This window comes from Mytilus trossulus, chromosome 5 (assembly GCF_036588685.1).
Source record: "Mytilus trossulus isolate FHL-02 chromosome 5, PNRI_Mtr1.1.1.hap1, whole genome shotgun sequence".
Lineage (NCBI taxonomy): Eukaryota > Metazoa > Mollusca > Bivalvia > Mytilida > Mytilidae > Mytilus > Mytilus trossulus.
Genome location: NC_086377.1, coordinates 67325696 through 67341035, shown reverse-complemented (window position 1 = coordinate 67341035; position 15340 = coordinate 67325696). Strand labels below are relative to the sequence as shown.

At 31.8% G+C, this 15340-nt stretch overlaps 1 protein-coding gene across 1 annotated transcript in view; it reads right to left on the bottom strand.

Annotated features, from left to right (window-relative positions):
* LOC134719825 (uncharacterized) overlaps positions 1-15101 on the bottom strand; it is a 29919-nt gene extending 14818 nt beyond the window's left edge. The window contains exon 1 of the mRNA XM_063582776.1: positions 14852-15101. Within this exon, the coding sequence (XP_063438846.1) occupies positions 14852-14909 (58 nt within the window). The 5' untranslated portion in view covers positions 14910-15101. The remainder of the gene's footprint in view (positions 1-14851) is intronic.
* Between the last annotated feature and the right edge of the window lie 239 nt (positions 15102-15340).

The window sequence follows — 15340 nt, the reverse complement described above, 5'->3', positions numbered from 1 at the left end:
TTCACCGAACTGTCCAATGTTTAATCACCGAACGGTCCAATGTTTAATCACCGAACGGCCAATGTTTAATCACCGAACTGTCCAATGTTTAATCACCGAACTGTCCAATGTTTAATCACCGAACTGTCCAATGTGTAATTGGTATTTATGAACTACCTCTGTCACCTAATATGCATTTGTTTCATTGAAGACCACGTCCATTCATGCAAATATCTAATTTTATGTATTCATATAAATAATATATTATAGCGTTTGATCTGGATTATTGGAGTTCTGAACACGAAGACAAATTAAAGTCGTCAGGTCATCTAACTGGATGAGTTATACGACGGCCCGAAATCGTGACACATATTTACAATTTCTTTCATGTATTAAAATGATTGCCACAACTATTTGCAGGTTTAGTATATACTCTCACGAACAGTTAAGGTGTTGCATAACAATACAGGGAGATAACTCTGCAGAAATCAGCTGAACGTTTAAATTACGGGTTTTTTGTTTTTAAGGAGATGTTATATTAAGCTTCTCAATGATCAAAATGAATGTTTGTCAAACTCCTATATATCCAATGACATTTTTCCCATAAACTGTGTATTTTTAAATTTTTATATTTTCGTCAAGGGGCAAAAGTAAATATTTTGTCATATTCTATGAAAATTAAACGAATCAAATCAATTTTATTCGAGGTATTTGTTACCACCTCCCCGATGTACTTTTAAACTATAACACGTTATTTTTTAAAGCGATGTGTTTCGTTTCCAACCAAACACACATGACTAGATGTATGTATATAACTAATCGCCGTATTTGAATATAAAATGGTGTCCGAATTGATTAAACGAGTTATCCAATTCGTTGTTCGGCCATGGAGTTGTCTTTTTTAGTTCGGTCGCAAGTGGTAATTTCGAGTCAAATGCGAATTATTAGAATTAACCACAAGGGGAAGTTTATATATTTCATGATCATGTATATAAAGATTATAATTATTGAATGATATTTATAGTTTTATAATTTGGCTGTTAAAATGAAGATCATCTTTAAATATTTAATGAGTAACGTCATATATTTCCACACCAGAAAGTGCTTACGTCAACGCTTTAACACCCAAATGAAACACAGCTTTCAAGTATACTGACCGACTTTAGAAACGCATCACTTTAAACCTCGAAAAAACGTTGGTGACGTCACGGTCACATGACTAAATTATGTCTATGGGCTGATAACAAAATAACGCCAGTCAATCAGAAGACGCGTTTCATCCAAAATTAAATTATTGTGCTATACACTAAAACCCTGGTTTTCCCCTTTCCAATGAACGTGTAACCGTCAGAAGCAATGGCTGCATGTAACAAACGCCAAAATGATTATCAGAAAGGTCAACCAATTCTTTTCGGCACGTTTTGTGTTCTGTTTTTCACTTTCTTATTTTACCGTTGTTCCACCCATTACAATGGGTTTTGTTATGCGGTTGAAACTTTAAGGCTTTGAATGTTTTTCTGTAGTCAATTCTTTGGGAGTTCAGTAAATGGGAAACATTTATGACATAAACTGTGCAAAATGGCATTCACCAATTTGATTAGCATTTGACGTTGCGGTCGTAGATCTGTCTCGCAAATGACGCTGCGTAATCAAATTCTATTAACGTTGCATTGTCACTACATGTTGAAATGGTAATTGATGGTCTTTAACAAATCACTTTTAACGGTATCATTGTCGAAAGAACAGTTGAACAAGTTTCTGACGTCAAATTGTCTGGTTGCAGCACGTTCACATTTTCCTGTTTGCAGCACGTTCACATTTTCCTGTTTGCAGTATTCTATGAGAGGTTGATTCAGTTTTTTATTCCTCAGTCTTTTCAATATGGTGAAACAAAATTTTTCGCTCATTTCAGTGTGTCCAAGGATTGAAAGAACTGTTTCACAAAGAAAAAAAAACCTTTTATTGGCTCGAAATTTCGCTTTCTGAAATTCGTGCGATCTCAATTATTCGGAATGTTTAATAACCATAGGGAAGTCAGGTGTTATTTTTTCGAAGGAGAAAGAAGCATGATAAGCATAAATGGTAGTTGTCTGAGGATTAAACTTTATTTGGTAAACAAATCTTTAAAATGAGTGTTGCGTTTCTAAAGTCAGTCAGTATATTCATTAAAAAAATACCAACTGATTTCCCATTTAAAAATATATCCAAACTGCATATTTCATGTTGTTGGAATTTAAGGAAATAAGAGATGACAGATTTAAAAAAAGATTTCAGTATCTGGATTCGCAATTAAAAAGTATGATATGGCAATTAAAAGTCAAATTTTAGTTATTATTTCTCAAAACTAATTAAAATATTGATCTTAATCACCCATTACTTATTCGTGACCAATTGGATCATCCTTATATGTGTATTCTATATTCTGTAAACCCTATTTAGACCCTCACATGACTCAGATGACTTATGAACTTAGTTAAAATTGATTTGGACTAGTCCAATCTTCTGTGGTTAATAATTAGAAGGTTCATTTACACAGGTGTAGTATACACATTCAAACTTAAATTTTGGTGAACGGACAATTTTCTGTTCGATAACCGACTTTTCATGGAATAAATCAAGAGAAACAGACTGAGTACTTACTCCCTATTTTCAATCCTCTAAACTGAAACATAGGACATTTCTGTAAAAGTCTACATGTCTGTCATTCGCATGTTCTATATTGTACGTGAACCAGACATCAAAAATACAAATCAGTCAAATGTCAAAATTGAAATTATCATGGTGTCAAAAGTATATTTTACCCTTGTTATAGTGATCTTTAATTAAAATATAAACTTTCAATGGCCTTTTTTCTACAAAAATAAACTTACATGGGGGTGTTTAAAAAATTATCTGTCCTACAAGCGTTTCTTCCAGGAAGAAACCCGAGAGAAATTCAATCATTATATGTCCTACAACCGTCTATTCCTGGAAGAAACCCGAGAAAAACAATATTTTCTCCTACATTTCTTGTCCTCCGAGCTACATTTGTAAAATATAGGGCACTTTGGTAGAAGAAATCAAGATCAAGATATATCGTCTGGAATCCGCTTATAATTCGAAACAGTGTCATGCTTCAAAAACATTAAGATCAAAATAGCATGTTAGTATAAGTAACCGTAACTGTATAAACATTAAGTATTATAATTGGTTTTCCACTACCCACCTACTCAAACCTTTAAAAGATCAAGTTTGGAAGTATATATTTTGCATTCTCATGTAATTAACTTGTAGTCTGGAAATTCAATGTAAGCCGCCGCTCGAATTTTCGAAACAAAATTGTTATGTTTGTACTAGTAATAATCAAATTAACCATTTTGTCTTGAAACATCCTTTTTGTAGAATAATTTTGAACCGTACGCAAAGTACAAAAGGTCCGTTTCGATATTTTTTATATTTTTGGCAATTTTTAGCCTAGATAATTGCCATAATTGTTAACTTATTTGTGACAGTAAACCTACGTTATATGTACAAAGGGACATTTCAATGACGTGAACTTTCGTATGAGGTGAAAGTGAATCACAAACTGTAAACGTTAAGGTTCCTGGTTCGATTGACGTTCCGGGGTGAAATTTCAGCGGCTTAATTTTCTGCTCTACATTAACACCATTTGCTAATATGGTATTGAGAAACAATGATAGTCCGTCGAAAGGGGGCGATTAAAAGCTGACCCGTGTTAAAAGAGAGCAATATATTTTGCACGTAAAAGACACCTTCGTAGATTTTGAAAAAGGCAGGCTTATGTCACTACAAGGCAGCACTTGCAACCGCAAAGTGGAAAGAGATTAATACAAGTTATAATAACTTGCAGTAAACAATCATAGTGTTGATGTTATTGTTATGCTTATACGTGTTTGTCATATACTAATATGGTTTTAATTACCATTAGAAAACAGATTCAACCACAGAACACCGTGCAATACGATCTATTGGTTTAATTGAAAAATAATTATAAGTTTATGGGAGATTGATATGTAAAAGGTGCACTTTTACCTCTGCACCCTCGTGACAGTTTTCCGTAGCTATAAATGTACCAACCAACACACATGAAAAATTAAAAAAAAGAAAATAAGACCATTGGTATTCCATTTCTGTAAATGACAAACACTAAATTTGGTGTTGAAAATAAAAATTGCATTATTCCGTTATAATCATCATAGCTTTAATTGTAAATTTATCTTCAAGGGTAAAATATGTACTTGATATTAGTTATTCTCTGAATTTGCTACCAATAATTTACTTAAAAAAAGATCAAAGTGTAAGCTAGGTGTTATTTAATTCAATTGTACAGAATTGAAGTCCTGTACTTTAATTCAGAGATCACAGTGCTCCGTGATATTATGTTGATAGTTTGGTTATTAGTGGGATTTAAGGTACTCTTCGATGAACCATAAATTATGATGACGTATTAATCCTATTCAAATTTTAAACCCAACAGAACAGTCAGCAGGGAGTAAAAAATCTTAAAACATTGTAAATTTCAAATCAAAAGAAATTTCAAACTTCAATGAGTGTAAGGGAGCATTTAGAGTTATTCTAACCTCTGTTGTACTTTTAACTAACATATATAATGCGGTTGTGATAAAAGGAAGTCAATTTTGTGTGTCTGGATATGCTATAAGATGTCAAGGACACATGGCGAACACGTGTTTGAAAATGGGAATCCTTTCAGTCGTTAAACTATTATACATTTATATATTTGACAATTATTTTTATCGGTTTGAGACTCCTTTTAACATGAAAGTAATAAAAAGTAAGTACGTCAAATTCATCGTATCGACTACACACCAAAGTCTTTAAATATGCTCAAAGAACTGAAAACTAAATACAGAAACAATTTACGGACTTCAAGATGTCGATGATTAAAAGACTGCTAAAAGGAAATATTTGTAATTGCATTTTTATTTTGATAAAAATCAACCCAGTCAACCATAAATGTTGATTTTTATCATTTTAAATAACCGAGTTGATCTTTTTGAGAAATGTCAATTTTAAATATCGATAAGAATCGATATACGGAATGAAGATGGCATCGTTTTGTAAATTGACTACGTTAATCTCAACGCCAGGTAAACTGTTACCGTTAATTAAGTCTTGTTACACGGTAATTACCTTCAGATCGATTTCTGACATTTTTATTCATGTCTATTCCGTCATTTTCCATTAATTACATTGATGATGACACGCGCTACATTGTTAACTATTGCTAATAAACAAATGCGGTTTAAAACAGTTATAACCATTAAATAAATTGACTGATACGAAATCATACTATTTTGTTTGTTTCAAGAAATACAACTGATAAACGTATATGAGCATGGATTTATGAAGATGTTTCAAATTTGTAAAATTTTAAATGACTAAAATTCCGATTTGTCAGGTGTTTTCTGTAAGAAACCATTTTGTAAATGTTATGGATGGATCCATCATTTATTACACTATCTTATAGGAATTGTATTACATGTATGCAGGTTTCCTAATTAAATGCACCATGAATAAAAACCAAATCATAAGCACAAAAGTTGACTAAATAGCAATTAATCATACAATACCGTCTGAAAAAACGGGACCTTCAAACTCATCAGTCGAAAAATAAACGACATCGAAATGACTAATTAAAATACAAAACGGCAAAAAGCTTTAAACCAGTGTACAAAACACAACACAAAAAACTAAAGACTGAGCAACATCGATTCCACCTAAAATCAGGGGTGTTCTTGAATGTGTGCTCTTGAAGTGTAAGCATATCCTGTATTATATCAAATTACACCAACCAAAAGCAAATTCCTATAATAGTACTTTACAAACATGATACAATGTTATAATGTATGTTGCGTTGTTAAACAATGTGCCTCGATAATTATGCAAGCACTAAATCGTACCAGAGATTAAAATAATTGAAATAGTCCGTCACGATCTTCAAATCCTTAACAAGGTATGACTTATGATGGTACTGATTTGGAAAATTCGAAAATCACTCCAGAGAGTCGGTCATCATTTTTGGAAATGCATAAAAAGTATGTAGGTACACAATGAATGACTTTCCAGTGATTTTGTAGTTTAACCTGCAATATTTGAATGCGAAACTAAATCAAAATCAACATTTTCGTGTTGACAAAAAACAAATGACTCTGACTTAGGACAATTCCCCGTTTTATGAGCTGAGTTATCTGGCGTATACATGTCTTTAACTGATACCGCAACGGAAGCTTGAAGCATTGTGTCTTATTAAACTATTAAAGCTGATTGCATTATGTGTTCTATTGTCCCAAAGCGACACTATTTCAATGGAAGAACTTTTTATACAATTATATAGCTAAGTTATGGGTTATTGTAAACAATTCAATTAAAGAAATAAACATTTTTCTAGACTGTAGGAGGCTCAATACGAGGTCATTACAACTTTTAAACTCAAAACGAGGTCATTCCAACTTTTAAATGAATGGCGTTGATAAGCTGGTACTGGAGCAAGAACTGTTTACCTATCTAGGATTAAATTGTATAGGTAGTGTATATTTCCTCGTTTACCCATCTTAGTTATAATTATTCATTGTATTACCATGGTACTTGGCCTTCGAACTTTTAGATTTTATTTATTTTTTGTCTGACATTTTCCTTATTTGTATATTAAATAAAACTACTCGTGACATTTTTTCTGTATTGACTAGAAGTACTTAAGTTTAGTTATGTGTCCCAAGACACGACATTGGACACACAAAGTACACATCCTACTGTGTATCATGTATTACTTAACTCGGTCGGTTTGTTTGCAAACAGTAAGATGATATTGTTTTCTGTGAATAACCATTTGCCATCAAATGTCAAGGTAAACATTGAAAATGATTCCGTTATTGCGGACAATACATTTAAAGATATAATCGCATGAAAATTTACACAAAGACGAATAGGGCATTAAATCATCACTTTATTGCACCACTAATAATCCAGAGCACTACAATGTTTTGAATAAACGATCCATATCAGTAGAACGCTTTGAATAAAAACAAATAAAATAAAAAATGTCCAACAGTTTCTTTGTTAGAAATAACCATGTTGCTTCCACTGTCTACACGGGACACCCTACACACAATGATTGAAAGGAATAGAACTACCGTCATAAAACCGACAATCTACTTCTATTTCTGGTTCACACTTGTTTCTTTTGAGTGATGACATTTTTGTTCGTTATGAACTCTTTAGATACAGCAACCGTCATCATAGCTTAGCTACCAATAAATTGAACCTTTCGTTGATACTTGTTTTTCTTGAATGGTGAAATTTTAGTAAATGACAATGTTCGTTGCGAACTTTAAGATACAGTAACCGTCACCAAAGCTAATCTACCAATGAATTGAACCTTTGGTTGATGCTTGTTTTTCTTGAATGCTGAAATTTTAGTAAATGGTAGTTCTTTGTAAACTCTAAGACACAGTAAAAGAGGGGCGAAAGATCATCATAGTCAAACTCAAAAATCGAAAATAAACTGACAACGCCACGGCTAAAAATGAAAAAGACACACAGACAAACAGACAAACAAGAGTATACATGACACAACAAATAAAACTAAAGAATAAGCAACACGAACCCCAACAAAAACTGGGGGTAATCTCAGGTGCTCCTAGAAGCTTAAATATTTGGGCAGATGAATGACATCATTGAATGGGAACTTAAATTATTTTTTCTTGAACTCGTTAAAGGTCAGAAGAAAAAAAACATTCGAAACATGGAGCAATCTTTCAAGTGTGAAAAAAATATTCGAATTTCGTTCGGTCCGGAGAAATAACTGCGAGAAAAAAATTAAAAGTCTTCGGGTGTTTACGTAGTGTTGTGTAGACTTTTGTTAGCCTTTCATCGTTTAAGGTTTTTGTCCTGAATTTGTTTATCTCTCATGGCTTATGAGTGTTAATCCCCTTCCGTAACTTCCTACTCCTTTGTAATACTGCTTTTTTTGTGTGGGTATATAATCGTAGACTAATTCATGTACATTGTATGATTGTTTCGCACATTTCTTATTAGACTCATGATTAAAATAAAACATGAATAAATTGAACAAGATACCTTGCCCACTTGCATTATCAGATTTCCATGTTAAATAAACCCGTCAAATGTGTGTTAACCATATCATTTTTTATAATGATAGATATATATTTTTTTAAATTCCATCATAACGAACATGGACGGATGAACGGACGAAAACGGAGAATCAAAGACCTGAAAACACAATGCCTCCTACTGTCACTGCAGTCAACGTGATGATCGTAACTCATCCCAATATGGCGAACACAGGGAAATTTTTGAAGGCTGATTTCTCCACATTAACAGCTTATTTTCAGATTTGTATTATGCCAAGAAACATCTCTTTGGCACAGGATGGAAAGGCAACAAGAAGAATAAAAATAGAGATACAAAAAATCACGATGATGATCGTGACTTTTAATTATTTTTATCAACGATGATCGTATTTTTTATTTAAGATGATCGTAACTGTATGTTCCATCGAAGCACTTTCTAATAGATAAAGCTGTCTGGTATGCGAAAAAGTTTACTTTGTGATTATAACGAGGAACGATCACTGCGGGGAGGGTAACTGTCTTAGGTAGGGGTGATAAAAAACAATGACATTTTGCATGTAATATGGATAGTTTTAAGCATCTTTGAAAAAAAGGATTCAAATGTTTTAAGCGAACAAGTACACAAGCTGATAAATATTCAATATACGATTTTCATCGAAAACCTTGAACTTAAAATGATGACAATGTTTTTGTTTGAAAAATGATAGAAATATAGCGACTCCCGAACTTATGGTCTTATTCATGTTCTACCATGAACATCTGTTAGTTATTGAGAACTATAAACTTATGCTTATTGCTCATAACAATAAGAAAGTTAAAGAGGCAAGTAGTATTTATAAACGTGAAAGGTAAGGTTGTCAACTCTTTACTGTCATAAACAGTCAGAGAAGACATTAAGTTATGCAGTACCAAGGTACCGGTTTTGTCGATTAAAGACACATTTGCATATATGTGTATAACAATAATATTCAATTTTGTTTAAATCACTGATAACAAACTCAATAGCCATAGTATTTTATAAAAAAAAAAATTTAAAAAAATCTAATTGCAGTGTTTAATTGGTAACCTTAAAGAATAACTTTCTACATTAGAAAATGCCTGTACCAAGTCAGGAATATGACAGTTGTTATCCATTCGTTTGATGTGTTTGGACTTTTGATTTTGCCTTTTGATTTTGGACTTTCCTTTTTGAATTTTCCTCGGAGTTTAATATTTTTGTGTTTTTACATTTTTTTGTTGTTTAAATATTGGTAAGTTTACCCGGATTGTATTAATATATAGATTATTAAAGGACTCGGTAAACAACTTCTTCGAGAGAAAACAAAAAGGATTTGCTATCCCCTTTGAAATACGTTTTCCAGGTATAAACAAACTTCCAAACTAAATCGTTGTATCAATGGAACATTTTAGTAAAGATTTAAAGTAATTGATATCGTCTTGTAATGCATATTTAGTGTCATTTATTCGAATAGTTCAAGTATTTAAATTTGGTTGATCTTATACGAATTTCTATGCCCTGGTTTATCTTAGAAACAGCGATATTCACAGCATGTTTGTCACTTAATAAATTAACAATTATTTCGAAGCAAAAAAATCTGCAACATTTGTGTTAATGCAGATTAACCCTTAAACTATAAGTGTTGAAATAACATTCCGTTCGTGCACTTCTCGAAAAAAGCGCCATTCGTTTGTCTAGCCGTGTCAAACTTTTACATTAATTTTTCATGACAAATAGTTAGTGTTAGCGACATAATATGGCAAAGTTTATTTGCTGATGTCAAAAGCCCATTATTATATAAGTGTGCAAATTCAGCTGTTAGGTTAAGGAGACCATAGTGTCCAAAATTGAGGTGGTATTTATAAATAAATAATAAATAAAGAATATCTTTCCCTATGAAATATAAATACGGATTTTAATGATTGTGTTTTATTTTGTTAATAAACGAGTAAAAGATGTGCAAAATTCATTTTAATAGTCTTACGCTTAAAGATACTTCTCTACACGAAACTTTATATTTGGTCTTTTTAACTTTTTTTGGATTCGAGCGTCACCGATGAGTCTTTTGTAGACGAAACGCGCGTCTGGCGTATACTATATTTAGAGCTGGTACATGTATCTATGATGAGTTTATTGACATTATTTGGATAGATTAAGTTGATATCTGTAGCCATGCATATTATGCCTTCGATAAGAGAGGGTACTAGTATTATTCATTTCCAGTCTGTACGATGTAGTTGAGAGTTTGGATATAATAATTTTTATGGTGTTCCCTTTCTTGTTTAACTTTTAAGGTTCGGAATGTTTGTTATTACAGTTTTCGTTGATACCAATGTCTACCAAAGCATGACTAATGTCAGATTCGATGATAGATAGTTAATATGAATTAAAATATTACAAAAAAATACTGTTTGGCGTGGCCTAATGACAAACTCGTGTTAGAGTAATAATAAAGTAGTTAGAGATTTTATTGTCGGGTTTTCAAGACAACATTTAATTGAAAATTGTCATATATTCTGGCATAAAGACGGCTATAACAAAGACATATCGAACGGAAATAAATAATTTCTAGCTAGAAGCGTCACGTGATTAACGATATGTGATTAAGACGGTTCCTTTTTATAGATTCGTTTTTTAACATTTTACAACCATTTTAGCACAATGCGAACAGTTCCACTTCAAATCAACCTCCAGGAAATTTATTTCATAAATGATCTCAGTCAGTGTGGTGTTTTTCATAATAAAACTGATGTTCATACAAAGAAAATAAAGATACCAGTTATTTATTGTAAAATCCGCTTCCTTTTAAAGCTTTAATAACTGAAATTATGAGAAAAACAACAGTGTAATGCACTTTAATGAGCCAACGTGCTTCTTTTCAGCAGTTACTCTAATAGTGTTTATTCTCATCGTGAACCTCGCCGAAGTGCGAATGAATTAAAATTTATTAAGGCGTCAATCACGAAATTCTCAAGAAATGTCCCTTTGGTATCCTTCGCCACTCTGTTAGGTTGCAACTTTCTTTAGACAAAGTTGATCTATAAACTGAATTGGCAAAGTAAATTAATGTATCTTTTGTATGAAATTTGACCCAATTGTTGATATTTAACTGCAATGCAAAATAATATAGTCACATCTTCAATTTCATTGCAGGACTACCAATCGCGTTTCATTGGAAATGTTTTCAATGAGGACAATAACTCAATTATTTCCCGTGTCGACAGCAGTGGTGGGTGGAACAGAAAATGTACGCAGTACTACATTGTTGGAAATCATAGATTATTAATTCAGAAGAAAAAAAACAGGGAGGAAAGGAGGCAAAGTTGTTTTCCTGTTTTGTCGATAGTATTTTTAAATAAACAAATGAGTACATTAAGGTAAACATTAGCCTATAATTCTGTGAATGGCAGCTTACAACATTTGCCTATTTTCAAGTCGATCCTCAATATCGAGGAGAGCGCGAGATTACTAAGGCGTTAAAAACAAATTAGAACACTGAGTTAATTGATCGAGTTCCCGTATCTCTAAATACATTTTTATTTTAAAACAAGGGAATTTATTCTGTAGCATTAAAGGCAGTTATGGATTGAATCGTAAGGAAATATGATTTTTTTTCTTTTGTTTTTATTGATATTCACAATGGTTCTGTCAGATTATTTTGAATTCTTACTCCTTAGAGATATGTTACTTCTTGTTTCTATGCTTACCCAATTCTATTAAAGCTTCGATGCTTCTTAATCGGAAACGTAGAATTAAAACTTTCAAAAGATTCAGACTTGAAATAGGAAGCGTAATTGCTCATGGTTCTATCTAATTTCTGATAATTTAATTACCAGATTCGTATTCCGTATTGTTTATAATTGAAGAAAACAAGTTGAATAAAAAGAAAAAATCAAAGGGATAATGGACAGACAAATGACTATACATGATAATAATATGTTTTATACTTGTAACCTTAGATAAATACTACATGATACGAATGATTGAAACCAAACACAAACAGTACAGATATACGGTTGAAAGTTAAGTTATAGATATCTTGCAGTCGTATTTGTGTGTTCTATGCAAAATTGCACTTCATAATACACGTACTGAATGATTAAGGATCTCATTTTTTATTCTTGATTTTTTTCTGGTCGTTTTTCTTTAGTTGTTATTATTTTACCAATCCTACTCTAATCTTTAAATTTACCCGTTTCCCTCCTTTATTTTATCTCTTTTCATTAGTGTTTGTCCGTCATTTCTCTTATTGTATACTGTTAGTCTAGTTTTCTTTATTGCGTAATGCACATTTCAATATAAAGGAGTAGGTCCGGTAAGACCCCTTTTTGGCCCCAAAATATAACAGTTTTACAAAGTTGTTAAAATGTAAACTTTTAGTTATTTATTGGACAGTTAAATGCTTCTGCTACATAAATATGGGCTGTTTTTGACCATACAATGCACATATATCGGGTACTAGCATCATTAAGTCATGCTAAATTGCTGAAATCTTCAAAATTCTGTCATTTTAGTTAAATTTTAGACGGTTTCCGTGTAAAACGAAAGTGGCCGCATTCGTGTTCATCCTTAATATTGAAATGTAAGTTGTGTTTTATGATAATACATAACATATATAAAGATTGTGGATGAACACGGATGCGGCCACTTTCATTTTTGACAAAAACCATCCGAAAAGTGACGTTTTTTGGCATATTTGAGAGATTTTTCATATTTGAGCTTGAATCGGATCGTTTTTAATGACTAAATTAGTTAAAAACTTTCACAAAAACTAATTGAATCAAGTGAAATAGACACTTAAGTGTTTAAAAAGTGGTCAAAATCTTTCGTTAGATGAAACTGAAATTTTAGGCCAAAATGAGTCCTTACCGGACCGGACCTACTCCTTTGAATCAAGTGCAAATTAGTTATAATTTGAAATAATTAAAGTAACTTAATATTAAATTTCTTTCCCATAATTTTTATTCCTTTTTTTCTCTCACAAAAAGATTGTTTTTTACTCTTAATGGAAAAGCTATAATGATAATTGTACACTTTTATTGTTCGGGCATTCAACCCCGTGTTCAAAAAGTACGCAGTACTGAAAAAAACATTTTATAGACCGGATATATATAGCTCGAAGCTTTTTTTAAATCTTAACTTCGTCTAAATTATGTCAACTACAAGTAACACGGATTTTGGTATTCACATTGGTTTAAAGGTTTTTTTACTCGAATAATAACTTTGTTTGTGTTTGACATTGAAACAAAGTTTCAACTTATTGTATGATTGCGTACAACGATTGTATTTACTGCACTTAGAATACGAGTCGATATTATTGTCTTAATAATGATGGGTCCTTCTTATAAGTATTCTTTAATTATTTTCGGCAAATTTTCTGTGTTAGTAAATATTTGAAAGCCTTTATTTTTCATTCTTAATGTTTAAAAACCCCGTTATTATCGATGCTCTCTGTCCTTTTCTATATGCATTGTAGTCTTCACTTTTTGCTAGACATTCAATATCAATGTAAACCATCCGAACCCTCCGATATTCTAACTGTTTCCAAGTCGACCTGATAGTTATACGCCGTTTTATATTAGTTTTGTCGAGAAAATAAACAGGATCATGGATAATTTTTCAAAGTCCAAAAGAAGTCACGTCATTTGGCAAAATTCCTTTACTTAGAACGTTATGCTTAGAACGTTGTTGGACACCGCAGCATTTGTGGTGTATGCTCCCAGAATACACCAGTGCCGGAAACGACAAATTGTTCTTCTATATGTATATGATAAACGCATTTGTCGTTCTAAGCCCTACAAATTACTCAGACTGAGTCATCAATACTATTTTGAGAAAATTAAAAACTACCAAGAGATACATACCTTCTATGTTCTGCCTGGTAAAGTGATGCTTTATCATATATAAAACGTAAGTTTCTGACCTTAATCAATTGAGATGTTATTTATATTATTGTCATATTTTGTTTACCCAGACATAATAAGAAATTTGATGTATGTGATTATACCACAAATCTGACAAAAAACATCACACGGAAGAATAGAGACTTTTACACAGTTCAAGGATATTGCTAAATTCAAAGTTAGATGATATATTAGAAAAAAAAAGAAGTGGTATGATTGTCAAAGAGACAATTCTCCACAAGAGACAAAAATTATCCAAAAATTAACAATTATTATAATAGGTCACCGTACGGCCTTCAAGAATGAGCAAAGCCCATACCGCATAAGTTGTACATAATTTGATTACAAAAAGCATGCAATGTTACACTTAGAATAGTTCTTGTAAGCAACTTTGAACATTTATATAATGATGGAGCTGAAAGTCACTTAATTTTTGTTTTGATTCCATGACTTTTTTGTACAGAAAAACATTTTCGTTTCTCCGAAAGAAAACAAGCTATAATTATTCTTGTCCGTTTTAATTTTTAAGACGTGAGAAAATGAATATTCGCATATTATTATTATTATAACTAGTTAAATTTTATACCTTTACTCCGAAAAAAAGAAGAAAGAAAAAAAAACGTTTCATATTGGTATTTATGAATTTATTTTTCATCAGAATTTGTTTTTTCGTTACATCTAATGTAATATAAATGGAAAATAGAATTTATGTCAAAACATCAGTTTGCGCAAATGAAAACATCAAAACGCAAATGATTGCTATTCCTCATCCCGAAGTCCCCCCCTCGCTATAATAAAGAAATACAAAATATTTAAAAACTCACCTGCAAATTTAATAAAATTACTTTAAAAAAGCTTACCTGTAAATCCTAATGTACAACTTATTAAGATGACAACTTGTAAAATATATCTTCCCATTGTTTCAGTAAAAAAAAGTCACAGTTCTGTATAATGTAAAAGTCCAGTTAAAATTAGTTTTCTTAAATTTCGTTGACTTCAGTTGTATATTTTCAAATGCATAATGTACAGTGTTCGTAAAACTATAATTTTAAGCAAATTTATTCAGTAAAATGTCGCCCCCGCTGGTGCTAGTACTGTAATACACCTTTATCTTTCACTAATGATTTAATAAAATTATTGTACTTTATTTAATTGGTTACATTTAAGCGTAATAAAAGGAGTGACTCCCAATCTGATTGGCATTGCTGCTGATGTAAAACCAATTTTGATTGGTTGTCTTTGTTTAATCTCGGAGGAAACGTAGTTTGACGTGATTTTTACAGCATAGGTAAATCGCTACTTGAATTTTATGTAGGATGTTATTGGGTTGCAAATCTTCCCTTTTTTAA